This window comes from Scyliorhinus canicula, chromosome 1 (genome assembly GCF_902713615.1).
Source record: "Scyliorhinus canicula chromosome 1, sScyCan1.1, whole genome shotgun sequence".
NCBI classification, from domain to species: Eukaryota; Metazoa; Chordata; class Chondrichthyes; order Carcharhiniformes; family Scyliorhinidae; genus Scyliorhinus; species Scyliorhinus canicula.
In genome coordinates, this window is record NC_052146.1 from 243,888,446 (window position 1) to 243,901,633 (window position 13,188).

Consider the following 13,188-nt stretch of genomic DNA (forward strand, 5'->3'; position numbering starts at 1 on the left):
ATCGTGAGCCAGGCCACATTGGAGACCTCCCCCCGGAGTCAGACTGCCCCCCCCCCCTCTCACAGGCCGCCCCCTGACCCTTCCACACCGAGTTCCCGCCGGCCGAGAGCAGGTGTGGACAGCGCCGGCAGGATTCTGCTTTTTTACAAAGGCTGCTCGGCCCATCCCGGGCTGAGAATCAGCGGGTCGGCCGCGTAGAGTGGCCCCCGACCGACGCTGCGCCAACCACGCCGGTGCCAATGACACTGATTCTCCACTCTGTGGAGAATTGCGTGCCAGCGTCAGGGCAGCGTGGCGCGATTCACGCCGGTCACGGGGATTCTCCGACCCGGCCCGGGCTGAGAGAATCCCGCCCTTTATCCTTTGTCATTCAATAATGCACTAGTTGAATATTGCATAAAGGATAGACATGTTTTCAAAATGTTTTGTCTCACACTTATGAGGAATTTTGTGAGAATACCAATAGAAGGGAATACAGCAAATATATACTGTATGTGAGAATAAATTGGTTGGCATAGACTCTGATTGGCAGATGCATTGCCATGAAGAATATACCAGATGATGGTGACTGACAGTTAACTGCCAAGCATTGTTTGAAATTTACACCGGGCAGCTTGATTCTAATTGGTCAAGAAATTGTCTTGAGGAATGAATTAGCGCCTGCTGTTACTTAGTTTGTTCAGCTGAAAGAGACGCACTGTTACATGTTATTTCTGTCTGCAAAGATCAGGGTCCTGTGTATTACTTTATGTAGCAGGATGTATTTTCTTGCATTCTTTATGACAACGGCTCTACCAATCAAGTCTACTTGCCAACCAAGCAACACTCTTTCCGCTTACACTAAATTTGTTGGTTTTCCTTATACTGTTATTCTTGTGCATTGTCCTGATGAGTGATGACAAAAAGCTTTGACAAGGTGTCTCTTTTTTTCAGTAATATTAGAGTTTTTTTGCACTTGGAAAAGTTAACGGTCATCATGGCATTGTAAAGCGCACACAATTTGGAGCTAATTAATTGCAAAATTCTCGATGATTGAAATGATATTAATATTTACTTCAATGGCTTGTGTACATATGACGAGAAAAGTACCTTATTATGTGGAAATTGCAAAGTCAATAAACTATTAATTGATTCATCCCTTTTGGGAGAAATCACAGTGGATTTCATTCATGGCAGCTATTTGCCCAGCTATGTATAACAGTTAGCCCTGAGGCCAATGACAAAACGTGTTCTGGTATTTCGTCCAAACCAAGGCATGTCAAAAAAAACATGACAATTAGCAACAATTTGAAACACTTCAGCAGAAAATAGCTTTGGCTTATGGTGGCAGCAAAACTCTCAGGAATATCATTTACCTTCTGTGTGCCGCAGTAGGTATAATAAAGGAATTGTAGCAAATATTTATAGTGTACATTTCAAGATAAAGATGCAAAATTGTCAAAAAGATTATGCAGCTTTATTGGTTAGCAAAGCCATTGATTTGCCATGATCTTTCACACTTGTTTACACCAATAGCTAATTCAAAAGATTTATTGCAAATTGCTTGATTTTATTTTATAGCTACTTATTCGCATCACTCTCGAGAGTGTTTTAATGAAAGTAGCATATTTGTGTAATGTGTTAAGAACTTCAAAATCAGATTTACTTTTCAGCGGGTATCCTCGGTTGGAAAGCTTCTTTGTAGGATGCAGTAAGTTAATCATTTCATATTTTCAGTGAAGGTGTACTCCAATAATAGCATTATAAATAACATCTAAAATCTCTCGCGCTGGACTTCAATGAGTATAGCTTGAGACCTGTTATTTAATGTTGTTCTAAATGCAAAAAAAAAGCTTTCCTGGAAAGTGGACAAGGTCACTAATTACTGTCTATTACAGCAAATAATCGAGTCCATCACTGGGAGTCAGCTATTTGTTTCTGTCTCTTATACCGGAGATGATGCATCGTACTTCTACAGTTATGTTAAATGCATTTGAACAAAAAACAGACATGGAACGGAAAGTGGTTCTAGATATATAACAAGGAAGGTTTCCTGCTGAACATAAACTCTTGTGATAACATCATACACAAATTATGGGCGGAATCGTACCAGAATTTGGCAAAGTATCAGACTGAAAAGTGGCATGTAACTCACCATCTGCACAGGCCAGCTTTCTCTCTAAATATCTAGCCTCGTGGAGAAAACAAAGTGCGTGGGCATGGTTTACACCATCACTCTGGTGGGTCGAGATCTGATAGAACCGGCAACCCATCATGTAGGTATCTGGGGCTCTCCCCCCAATCCCCGACAAACCTCGGTGGCATTCCACATCCCCCCCCCCCTCCCCCCCGTCCTCCCCACCCTCCGACAACATTCATCGCTGGCATTCTACCCCATCAATGCCTCCATGCTTCCTGCCCTCTCTATTCCACCACCCATGTCCATTATCTCCCCCCCCCCACTACACTTAAATGCACCCCTCAATGGGACTTCCACTAAGGTCCGCACCCCTTGCATGGGTTGACATTTTCAGATTGCCACTGTACCACTGAATATTCATTGAGGTATGAATATTGAGTGAGGGGGGAATCATGTGGTGAGAGACTCGTTAACATTTAAATAAATATTCAAATGAGGATCACACCCTTTGTGGACGTGAACCTTGTGATGATGCCAAAATTGCCCCCGTGATACAACTATATGCTTGAGCCTAATTGTGTCATTACATCTGAGTATGGCAAACCATAATTAGTAGGTTATTTTTCAGTGCAGCCTACACACCTTTTGACTCAGCCCCATTGCTGCTGAAGCCCTTTATTAGACTTAATGGGATGGGTATTCTTCTGTCTGTTTTTAGGCACCATTAAAGTAATGTCATCGGCAAAAAGAGAAAGTGTCGACCAGTAAACCTTTGGCCCTAAATTGACCCACAGAAGCTTTCTTCTCTGCACATCCATGAACATTATCTCAGTAGTCTGTTGTTTTGACCATCATGCTGCATTGAAATGGTGGTGAGGGCATGGAACTTAAGAAATGCTGTTCTAGGGCAGCACGGTGGCCTAGTGGTTAGCACAACCGCTTCACGGCGCTGAGGTCCCAGGTTCGATCCCGGCTCTGGGTCACTGTCCGTGTGGAGTTTGCACATTCTCCCCGTGTCTGCGTGGGTTTCGCCTCCACAACCCAAAAATGTGCAGAGTAGGTGTATTGGCCACGCTAAATTGCCCCTTAATTGGAAAAAATAATTGGGTAATCTAAATTTATAAAAAAAAAAAAAGAAATGCTGTTCTTGTCCTGCCACCACTGTAATGCCAAGCAACAATTAGTTTGGTATGGATGTTGCAATGCACTGACCAGTGCAGCACAAAGAATGTGAGAAAACAATAAGACCCAGAAGCATTTCTTGGTCTCTTTTCCCTCTCCTAAACCCTCCTATTTTTGAGGGTCTATTCAGGTGTTGCTTCTAGTTGCAATGCTTGTACTGATGGGCAATGGAGAAAAGGTTGAATTTCAAGTTAGCTCAATTGGCTGGATGGCTGGTTTGAGATGTGGAACAATGCCAGCAGCATCTCAAAGAGGAGAGCAACCTATTGTCCTCTGGGACTGTGGCAATATTTACAATTTTTACCTTGCCTGGCCTGATGAGGCTGTTTAACTTCTTTCAACACCACCATGCATTCCCAAGGGCGAAGGGGCTGGCACTCAGTGCTACCTACCTCCAGGTGACACGAGTGCTTTTCCGAGCTGGCATACTGGCAAGGATACTGTGGCTGGATACAGACACAGTCTGCGGCTGGAATTCTCCAGCCGTTTGCTGGTGGGATTCTCTGGTCCCACCGGCAGCACGCCCACCACCCCTCCTCCCCCCCCTTGCGGATCTTCCGGCCATGCCAGGAGGCTTCAATGCAAATTTCCATTGACAGCGATGGGAACAGAGAATCCCACCTTGAGTGAATGATGCACCACCTCTGGCCACTGAGGAACACGTGGCTGGGAGGCCAGAGAATCTTGCCTCTAAACTCCGCTTTCCTCCAGCATGACTTAATGCTCTGAATTGATAAAGTTTTATGTTCTTCCTCTCTTACATTGCCCAGCCATGCCCTGCTACTTTATCTGGCTTCTTGGTATAAGTGTACCTGCTGTATAGATAATTTTTCAAATAATATGATGAAAAGACTGGGACGATAAGCACTTAAATTATTTGAAAGTCAATTATGTCCTTCCTGCACTGTGGTGACCAGAACTGAATACAAAACTCCAGGCCTAACCAGCATTCTACACAGTTCCATCATTACATTCCTGCTTTTCTATTCAGTAGCTGTCCCAATAAAGGAAACCATTCCATATGCTTTCTTGACCACCTAGTTCACTTGTTCTGCCACCTTTATGGACCTATGGATAAGCACTCCAATATCTCTCACTTTCTCATCCCCTGTCAATATCTTCCAATTTATTGAGTATTTCCTTGCTTTGTTTTCCCTCCCCAAATGTATTACCTAATACTTTTCCGGATTGAATTCCATTTGCCACTTCTCTGCCCATTCAACCAAACCATTGATATAATTCTGGAGTTGACAGCTATCCTCTTCATTATCAATTACAACGTCAATTTTTGTATCATCTGCAAATTTCTCAATCATGTCTCCCATATTTAAGTCTAAATCATTAATATGAACAACAATCAGCAATGGCGTCAACACCGAGCCCTGTGGAACATCATTGGAAACCTTTTTCCATTTGCAAAACCATCAGTCTACCTTTACCCTTTGTTTGCGGTCACTGAGCCAATTTTGGATCCAATTTGCCACCTTCTCTTATATCCCCTGAGTTCTCATTTTTCTGATCAATCTGACATGCGGGAGACTTTGTCAAATGCCTTACTGACATCCATGTAATTTTTTTCTCGTTCCTGTTTTGTGGTGAGAAAATAAGGTTAGTGATGGCCAATTTCATAGATCATTGCCCTTCATAGAATCATAGAAATTACAGTACATTCGGCCCATCGAGTCTGCACCGGCCCATGGAAAGATCACCCCACGCCTCCACCCTATTCCCGTAACCCAGTAACCCCACCCAACCTTTTTTTGGACACTAAGGACAATTTAACATAGCCAATCCACCTAACCTGCACATCTTTGGACAGTGGGAGGAAACCGGAGCACTCGGAGGAAACCCACACAGTCACGGGAGAACCTGCAGACTCCGCACAGAGAGTGACCCAAGCCGGGAATCGAAGCTGGGATGCTGGAGCTGTGTGCTAACCACAGTGCTACTGTGCTGCCCTAACTAAAAATATCAGTTTAAATATGGGGTGTCTCAGGTGGACAGCACCAATGAAAGTTCAGCCCTTGTAGGTGCAAATCAGAGGTCTTGTGCTTGCTTAAGTACCTCTCAGCAAATTCTGTCAAAATTGAGCAAAAAGGTTCTGTGCTGAGGTTGGTGGAATCGGCCAACACTTGAAAGATTTATTTTTAACTTGCCTTAATATGGAGCTGGAAAGAGCAGTAGTTCTCTTTCTGACTTCACAGAAGTCAAAAAGGCCGCTACCATCCCACAATTATCACCCTCCTGTTCGTCTTTAATCCCTTCCAGGATTTAACTGAGGGCTGCTAAGTTGAGCCGAAGGGCAAGTTGCTCAATTATTAAAATGGGGCCCAAAGTTCCAATTTTAGGCAAGCCGAGGGCAGTTAATTGCCCAATAACACATTTCTGTTGTATTATGTCAGGGACACAATTGGCGGCAACTTGCCAGAATTTGGCAAAGTGTCAGGCTCAGCCAGAAAACTGGTGTCACCAAATCTTGAACCTCTCAGACAAAATAAAATGGGTGGGCCGGGGCCTCATAGAGCCAGAAACTGGCTCCAAAGAAATCGGGGAACCATCTTTAAATGGCGCTTAATCAGCGCTGCTGCTTAACGGCCTCTAACACCCATCACGAACGTATTGGGGCTCCCCTGACAATCCTCGCTGGAGTTCTGTCCCCCCCATTTTCCCTCCCGATCCTCCACCAGCATTGAATCCCCCATTAGCACGACAAAAGTCTATTCGGCACTTCCCAGCACCACACATCAATGCACCCCCCCCCCCCCCCCCCCTCATCCATGGGGTTCCCAATAGGCTCCGCCCTAGCACTCCCCATGGTACAGGTTGACACTGCCAGGTTGTGGCTGGGCCAACCTGTGTCAAGGGGCAGTGCCAGGATATTGTCCAGGTATGACCCTCAACTCCGAGGGGTTATACTGACCTCTGCGCCCCAGAGGGATTCTCTCAACTGCCTCACTCTGGGCAAACCTGTTGTCACGTCGGCGAGGTGTACGTCACATCAGCGAGGTATGAATATTTATTGAGGGGATCATATGGCGGGGAGGCTACAAATAATATTTAAATATATGGAAATATATTGAAATGATTGTGACATTGATGTTGAGGGATGGGGAAAATCGGGAAACGCGATCTCTCCAGCGAGAGTCACATTTTATGATTCTTATGACATTTTGCACCTGCGCTGCTGGTCTTGCGGACAGCTAGTGCGGGCTCAAAATCACCCACGGTACTTATAATGAATGGACCAAGCATTGTACAAGAGAATTTTCTCTGTATCTATGATTCGTTTCAGTGGAGTTGCTGGACAAAATTCCCAATGTGTGTATATATATCGAAAGAAGGTTTTTATCCCGAATTTACTGTGCAGGGCATCTTAAACCTTCAGCTCAAAAAAACTTGTAACATATATTGCTGAAAATGTGAGTTGATAACACAGCATCTGGAACTTTGATGAATCATGGGACCAATAGCCTATCTCCTTAATTGTGAGATTTAAGGATAGAGAAAGGAATAGAGGAACATTGGAGCCAAATCAAGTGCACAAAACAAAAATGAAAGAGAAAGAAAATTGGACACTGAAATTATTTGGGACATATAAACAACATTTCTGTGTGTTAGTGAATGAATATGTGAGTAAGTGTGTGAATGGGTAATTGTGTCGGTGTATAGTGGGTTGGGTGGTTGAAATAATTGGATACATTTTTTCAAAATTCATTTATGGGATGTGGGCACAACAGATTAGGCCAACATTTATTGTCCATCCCTACTTTCCCTTCGGAAGGTGGTGGTGGGTTGCCTACTTGAACAGTTGTAGTCCTGTGCACCTGACACAAATATTCCCTTTTTTGGTTCCTTAATTTAGTTCTTCTTCCGGACGACTGTCTCAGCTGAAAATCAGACAGTTGTCAAACATGGCTTCCTTTTTAAAACCTGAAACAAAACTGTTTCAGACACAATGAGCTTTCCATCATGAAGGCTGCTTGTTTTCTCCAACATTGTCTGCTTTCATCTTGCCAGAGGACCTCCATCATCACTGAACCCAGAATGAGGGGTCAAAGTATAATTTCTGCCAGTTGAATGAGGAACAAGTGAACTGAGTTTCAGTTGTCTTCGTTTACTACCTGTTTGTGGTGGTGATAATTTTGACTTTGGCTGATAATGTAAAACGGGCAAAGTCGATCCTGTGGCCTATTATATATCCCTCGTGATTTTCAGTTTCATTAAAGTCAATAGACAGAATCTTATGGCCCCCATCTTGGGAGCAGGCTGGTAGGCAAAGGTTACACAAAAGTGGGTAGGATTGCAGGGGGTGCTACACCCATGGCCTTCATGTGACATGGAAGATGGTGGGCAGCCCACCTACTGTGTGGGTTAGTTGAGGTCCTTAAGCGGTCAATTTAAGGGCCTCAACTAGCCCACGCAGTGTTTCAGGGTCCCTCCCATGTCATTGGTATTTACCAGGGGTGAGGTGAGGAGTTCACAACACCTGGCAAAACCATCAGGTTTCTCCTGGTGGTCTGCCTGCTGACGGAGATGGCTTTCTCCTTATTGAGAAGCCTGCACCCCATGAAAGACCACCACCTCACTTCCACCCCCACCAGTAAGGGCTACTACTTCTGGAAGGAACCTACCACCGTCTTTGCAATCAACCATCACTCCCTATGTTTTGATGTGGAGATGCTGGCGTTGGACTGGGGTGAGCACAGTAAGAAGTCTTACAACACCAGGTTAAAGTCCAACAGGTTTGTTTCAAACACGAGCTTTCGGAGCACGGCTCCTTCTTCAGGTGAATGGAAAGGCTTGTTCCAGAAATCCTGGAATTTCTGGAACAAGCCTTTCCATTCACCTGAAGAAGGAGCCGTGCTCCGAAAGCTCGTGTTTGAAACAAACCTGTTGGACTTTAACCTGGTGTTGTAAGACTTCTTACAGTGTCCCTATGTTTTGGTCTGCCTGCCTGACCATGGAGAGTCCATCCTACTCACCTTGCTTCCAGACCCCCAGTGATGCTTCCGGTCTGGGACTGCTGCAGACTCGGTAGTGTAGCCATCCATCCCATTGATGCTGCTGGCACTGAAGAACCATTGGTCTCTGATGGACCAGCAGCTTTTGGAAGTAAAAAATCCCACCTCAAGAGTTGCAGAAGCCTCAACTTCAGGCACCTAATTTCCTGAGCCACGTAAAATTCAGTCAATGCTTCTAGGCCAGGCGGAGATCGATTCAGCCCCAATTTTCCAGCCATGAGGAGGGCCACCTCCTCCACATTAAATTCTGCCCAATGGAAATAAAATTTGGAAAATGTGTGGAATAGATATTTACAATTGTCATCCAAAGTAAAAATTAGCCTCACCTCAATGAGTCCATATTCCAAAATTGCACAAATATGGGACAGGTTTACTCAACATCAAAAAAAGGAGACAATCACAAAAATACTCTAATGGGTGTTTTATTGAAATTGCGATTAAAGCAGAGGCTTGGAGTGGGAAATAAGTTTTTGCCTGTGTTTGGGAATGCTTGCTCTGCATACTGAAGTCAAAACGTCATTTGGGAATATCAAAAAATCATTACTCAAAGGTAAACAAACATCCCATTCTGAATGAATTTGGGAAAAGAATCTTCAGTGTATTTTCTGGAGAAATTCATAGTTTTGCGTAGCTGTTCAAGGGAAGAGGAAATCGTATTAAAAATTCTTCCAGTCATTGCTCAATTATAAAAGATCCAGAAGCTGAAATTGATTTTTATTGTTCACTAAAGTGTCAGCATTTACCCTGGATCCAGGGACTGATCCCGCCATATCTTTCTCACTTCTGGTGTAACACATTTTGACAGTTGCGAGATCAATTAGCCCAGCAGATAGTGTGTTCTCAAGCACAACCCTTACAATTCTGATCCCGATTGACATCTTCGGCTTGCTGCCACGCTCTGAAGCATTAAAGTGCCATTTGGCACCAACAAAATACTCAGTTCTCAACATTATGTGTCTCACTGAATCAAACTCAGTGTTCTCCAACATTAAACAGGAACACGTATTCAAATAAAGATATTTTAAGGCGCTCTCCTGTCTGAAGATATATTTTAATTTGAGATTGATGTCTAATTTGTGCAATTTTAAGAGTGGAAATAATTACTGATCAGCGGAAACATTTATTTCTTTACTTTTCATTGCTCAGCAATTTGTAGTCTGTGATATTTATCAGTTAATTTAACAGAATGCGACATTAGTTTTACAATACAATAAAACGGACTGCAAAAACGAAATGGAAATCAAAATGCAGTAACAAAATATTCTACTGTTCCTATCTGCTAACAGTAATGTCTTAGTAAGCGCTAGATGCTGGTGAATGATCAAACATTTGTGCCTATGAATCACATAATGGTGGAACATAAGTTGCATTCTTAAGTTATGGACCAGTGCGAGAAATGGTTTCTTCACATTCTGTACCGCAGTTATCAGCATAAGTATATAAATGGTGCCATCTGCTGGATGGTGTAACAGTTTGCATGAAAAAATAATTTACTGTTACTGAATTATGTTGGGATATCTGAAACAAACCTTGGTCCTCTGCATTGTGCTGAGATATAAATATTATAATTATATAATCTGCAAAAAGACTGGAGTTTTTTGTGGGAAAATTAATGAACATTTTCAAATGTAAATAGATTTGTAATTGATGGGTGCATGTGTGGCGAATGAGGCAAGAATAGAATTTAACCAGTAAGTGGTGGTCAACTCTTTCATTGAGATGTAATGTAACTAATCCCTTGGTACTTTTAGAAACAACACTTTTTTAATATATATTTTGTTTTTTCTTTTTTCTTTTAGATCAAATGACAGGAGATCATACTCGCCTCGAGTTCCACAATATTGAAACGGGCATTGTGACAGAGAGGCGGTACATGTCAAATGTCCCTTCAAATTTCATTGGTCATTTACAGAGCCTAATGTTCAATGGCATGCCTTACATTGACCTGTGCAAAATTGGTGATATTGACTACTGTGAGCTCAATGCTAGATTCGGTTTCAAAATTATCATTGCTGATCCAGTGACCTTCAAGACAAAATCCAGCTACGTTGCACTGTCCACGTTGCAAGCCTACGCATCTATGCATCTGTTCTTCCAATTTAAGACCACATCAGCTGATGGCCTGATACTCTTCAACAGTGGGGATGGCAATGACTTCATTGTGATTGAACTTGTTAAAGGGTATGCACTCATTGAATTTCAAATAAATCACCATCATAGAATTCTTATAGTGCAGGAGGAGGCCATTCAGAGTCTGCGCCAACTCTCCAAAAGAGCATCCCAGCCAGGCCCTCCGCCCCCACCCTATTCCCGTAACCCCACCTAACCTTTGAACACTAAGGGGCACTTTTAGCATGGCCAACCCACCTAACCAGCACATCTTTGGACACTAAGGGGTAATTTAGCGTGGCTAATGCATCCAACCTGCACATCTTTGGACTATTGGAGGAAACCGGTGCACCTAGTGGAAACCCACACAGACACTGAGAGAACGGGCAAACTCCACACAGACAGTCACCCAGGTCCCTAGCGCTGTGAGGCAGCAGTGCTAACCACAGGGCCGTCGGGCTGCCTGGAGTTGAGTTCCCACATTTGCCATGTTACTATTTTGGAGACTGTGAATGTTTTATTGCCATTATTGCTATAATTATAATTCTATTCACTACTATTCAGATCCTGAAGATTCAGTACAGTTTACAGCTGTGGTCAGAATTATCCCCATTTGTCGTGCATAGGAAGAAAATTGACCGACACTTAGATTATTTTATAATTACGTAGTTAAGAATTGCACTGTTCAGCAATTGATTTTGCATCTGATTTAGCATGAACAGAAGGACTCAATGGACATGCTTTAATGGAGATGAAATGGGTTCCCCCACCAGCTGGACAGCTGGCAAAAGCCCTATGTTGCCTCCATTTCTGTCGAATTAAGTGCAGGCACTTAACTGAAAAGCAGCGGGTCTTCCCAAAGATCAAGCATCCGGGGCAGATATCCCAACTCCAGAGCAGTCGACCAATTGGTAGCTGATAGCCGTGCATTGCTGAGCAGTGGCTGCCACCGGAAATGCACCCCCTCGAGACCCAGGATTGCCGAGGCATCCAGACCACAGGTGATGTCGTGATGAAGGTCACATGGTGGAAGTCACGGAGAGGGGGCGGGGTTTGGCAGAAAAGGCAGGAGGTGACTCTCACGAACCCCCGCTTGACAATGCTGGGGCCTTCCGTTGCTTGCAAGCAACTGCGACAGGGTTTACTCTTTAGGGCTCCCACTGGATTAATACCAACGTCTTTAATACCATTAATACCAATGCTCCTGGGTTAATACCAATGGCGACGGGACAAGGCCCTGAGATTAACTTTAATTACCTACTTAAGGGCCTCAATTGGCAGCAGGATGGGAAGGTGATCCATGAATCGTCCCGTCCCAGACTTAATTGGGGCAGAACGAGGCAGACAGCTGGGTACCGACATGGCATCTTCCTGCCCAATTAGCAAACTCACCTTGAGAGTGGGCACTAAATTCCACCACATTTCTATTCTAATCTGAACTGACTTCCTTATTTTTGTCCCCACAGGTACCTGCACTATGTATTTGATTTAGGTACTGGTCCTTCCCTCATAAAAGGCAACTCCGACAAACTACTGAATGACAATAAATGGCATAATGTACTGATTTCAAGGGACACGAACAACTTGCACACTGTGAAGATCAACTCCAAACTCATCACTCAAAACACAGTAGGAGCCAGAAATCTAGATCTGAAAGGTAAATCGGCGATTAACATATTCTCCAACAAAGCATAATTTCTTCAAAGAGGGAATGCTATTTTAATCCTTGGCCTTCCGATCTTTTTTTCCTGCATTGAATCCTAGAACGTTTTGGATTTCTTCAGACTAATCACTGCCTCGTAGGATTTTCACTGTCCAGTTCATTTTTTCAAATTTAGGGAGGACATCCAAGGGGAAATTGGCACTAATCCTAAACTAGAGTGTTATACAAGAATAGATTTGGATGTAAGAATATGGGCTTAATTTTGTTTTGTTTTGTTGGCAGGCATTCCCGGATTATCCATGTTGATGAAACATGAGAACGAGGCTTTGCCCAGATTCTGTAATAGCCCTGAAGCCCATTGTTATTTTCCTTATTACTCCATCAATATTGGCATCTCATATAACTGGGGTAGGGGGTTATTGGGTATGTAATTTGCAAAGATACCTGTCCTCTGGAATTGAAAATTCAGGCTTTTCAAAGGTGATCTTTGATGTAATCAATTATTAGCTGATCATTCATCAGTGGTGAGCATGGCCAAATATATCATATCACAAATCTTTTTAGGTACCCTGGAGGCACACTGTGAAGATCTGCGGCGAAATTCTCCGACCCCCCGCAGGGTCGGAGAATCGCCCGGGGCCGCCGAAAATACCGCCCCCTGCCGTGGCAGAAATTCTCCGCCACCCGGGAATTGACGGGGCGGGAAACACCACCTGCCAATCGGCGAACCCCCTGCGGCGATTCTCCGGCCCACAATGGGCCGAAGTCCCGCCGCTGGAAGGCCTCTCCCGCCGCCGTGGTTTGAACCACCACTGGTGGTGGCGGGATCAGCGGCGCGAGTGGGCCCCCGGGGTCCTGGGGGGGGCGCGGGGCGATCAGACCCCGGGGGGTGCCCCCACGGTGGCCAGGCCTGCGATCGGGGCCCACCGATCGGCGGGCGGGCTAGTGCTGTGGGGGCACTCTTTTTCTTCCGCCGCCACCACGGCCTCCACCATGGCGGAGGCGGAAGAGAATACCCCAGCGCGCATGCGCCGGTGCGTCAGCTGCCGCTTTCGGCCAGCCCCGGCGCCGGGCGGCGGGTGTCAAATGCTGCT

At 44.5% G+C, this 13,188-nt stretch overlaps 1 protein-coding gene across 47 annotated transcripts in view; it reads left to right on the forward strand.

The window, feature by feature from the left end:
* nrxn1a (neurexin 1a) overlaps positions 1-13,188 on the forward strand; it is a 2,342,145-nt gene that overhangs the window by 1,318,576 nt on the left and 1,010,381 nt on the right. For all 47 annotated transcript variants that reach the window (XM_038810283.1, XM_038810313.1, XM_038810330.1 and 44 more), the window contains 2 exons: positions 10,122-10,503; positions 11,898-12,088. In XM_038810283.1, coding sequence (XP_038666211.1) covers positions 10,122-10,503; positions 11,898-12,088 — 573 coding nt within the window. The remainder of the gene's footprint in view (positions 1-10,121; positions 10,504-11,897; positions 12,089-13,188) is intronic.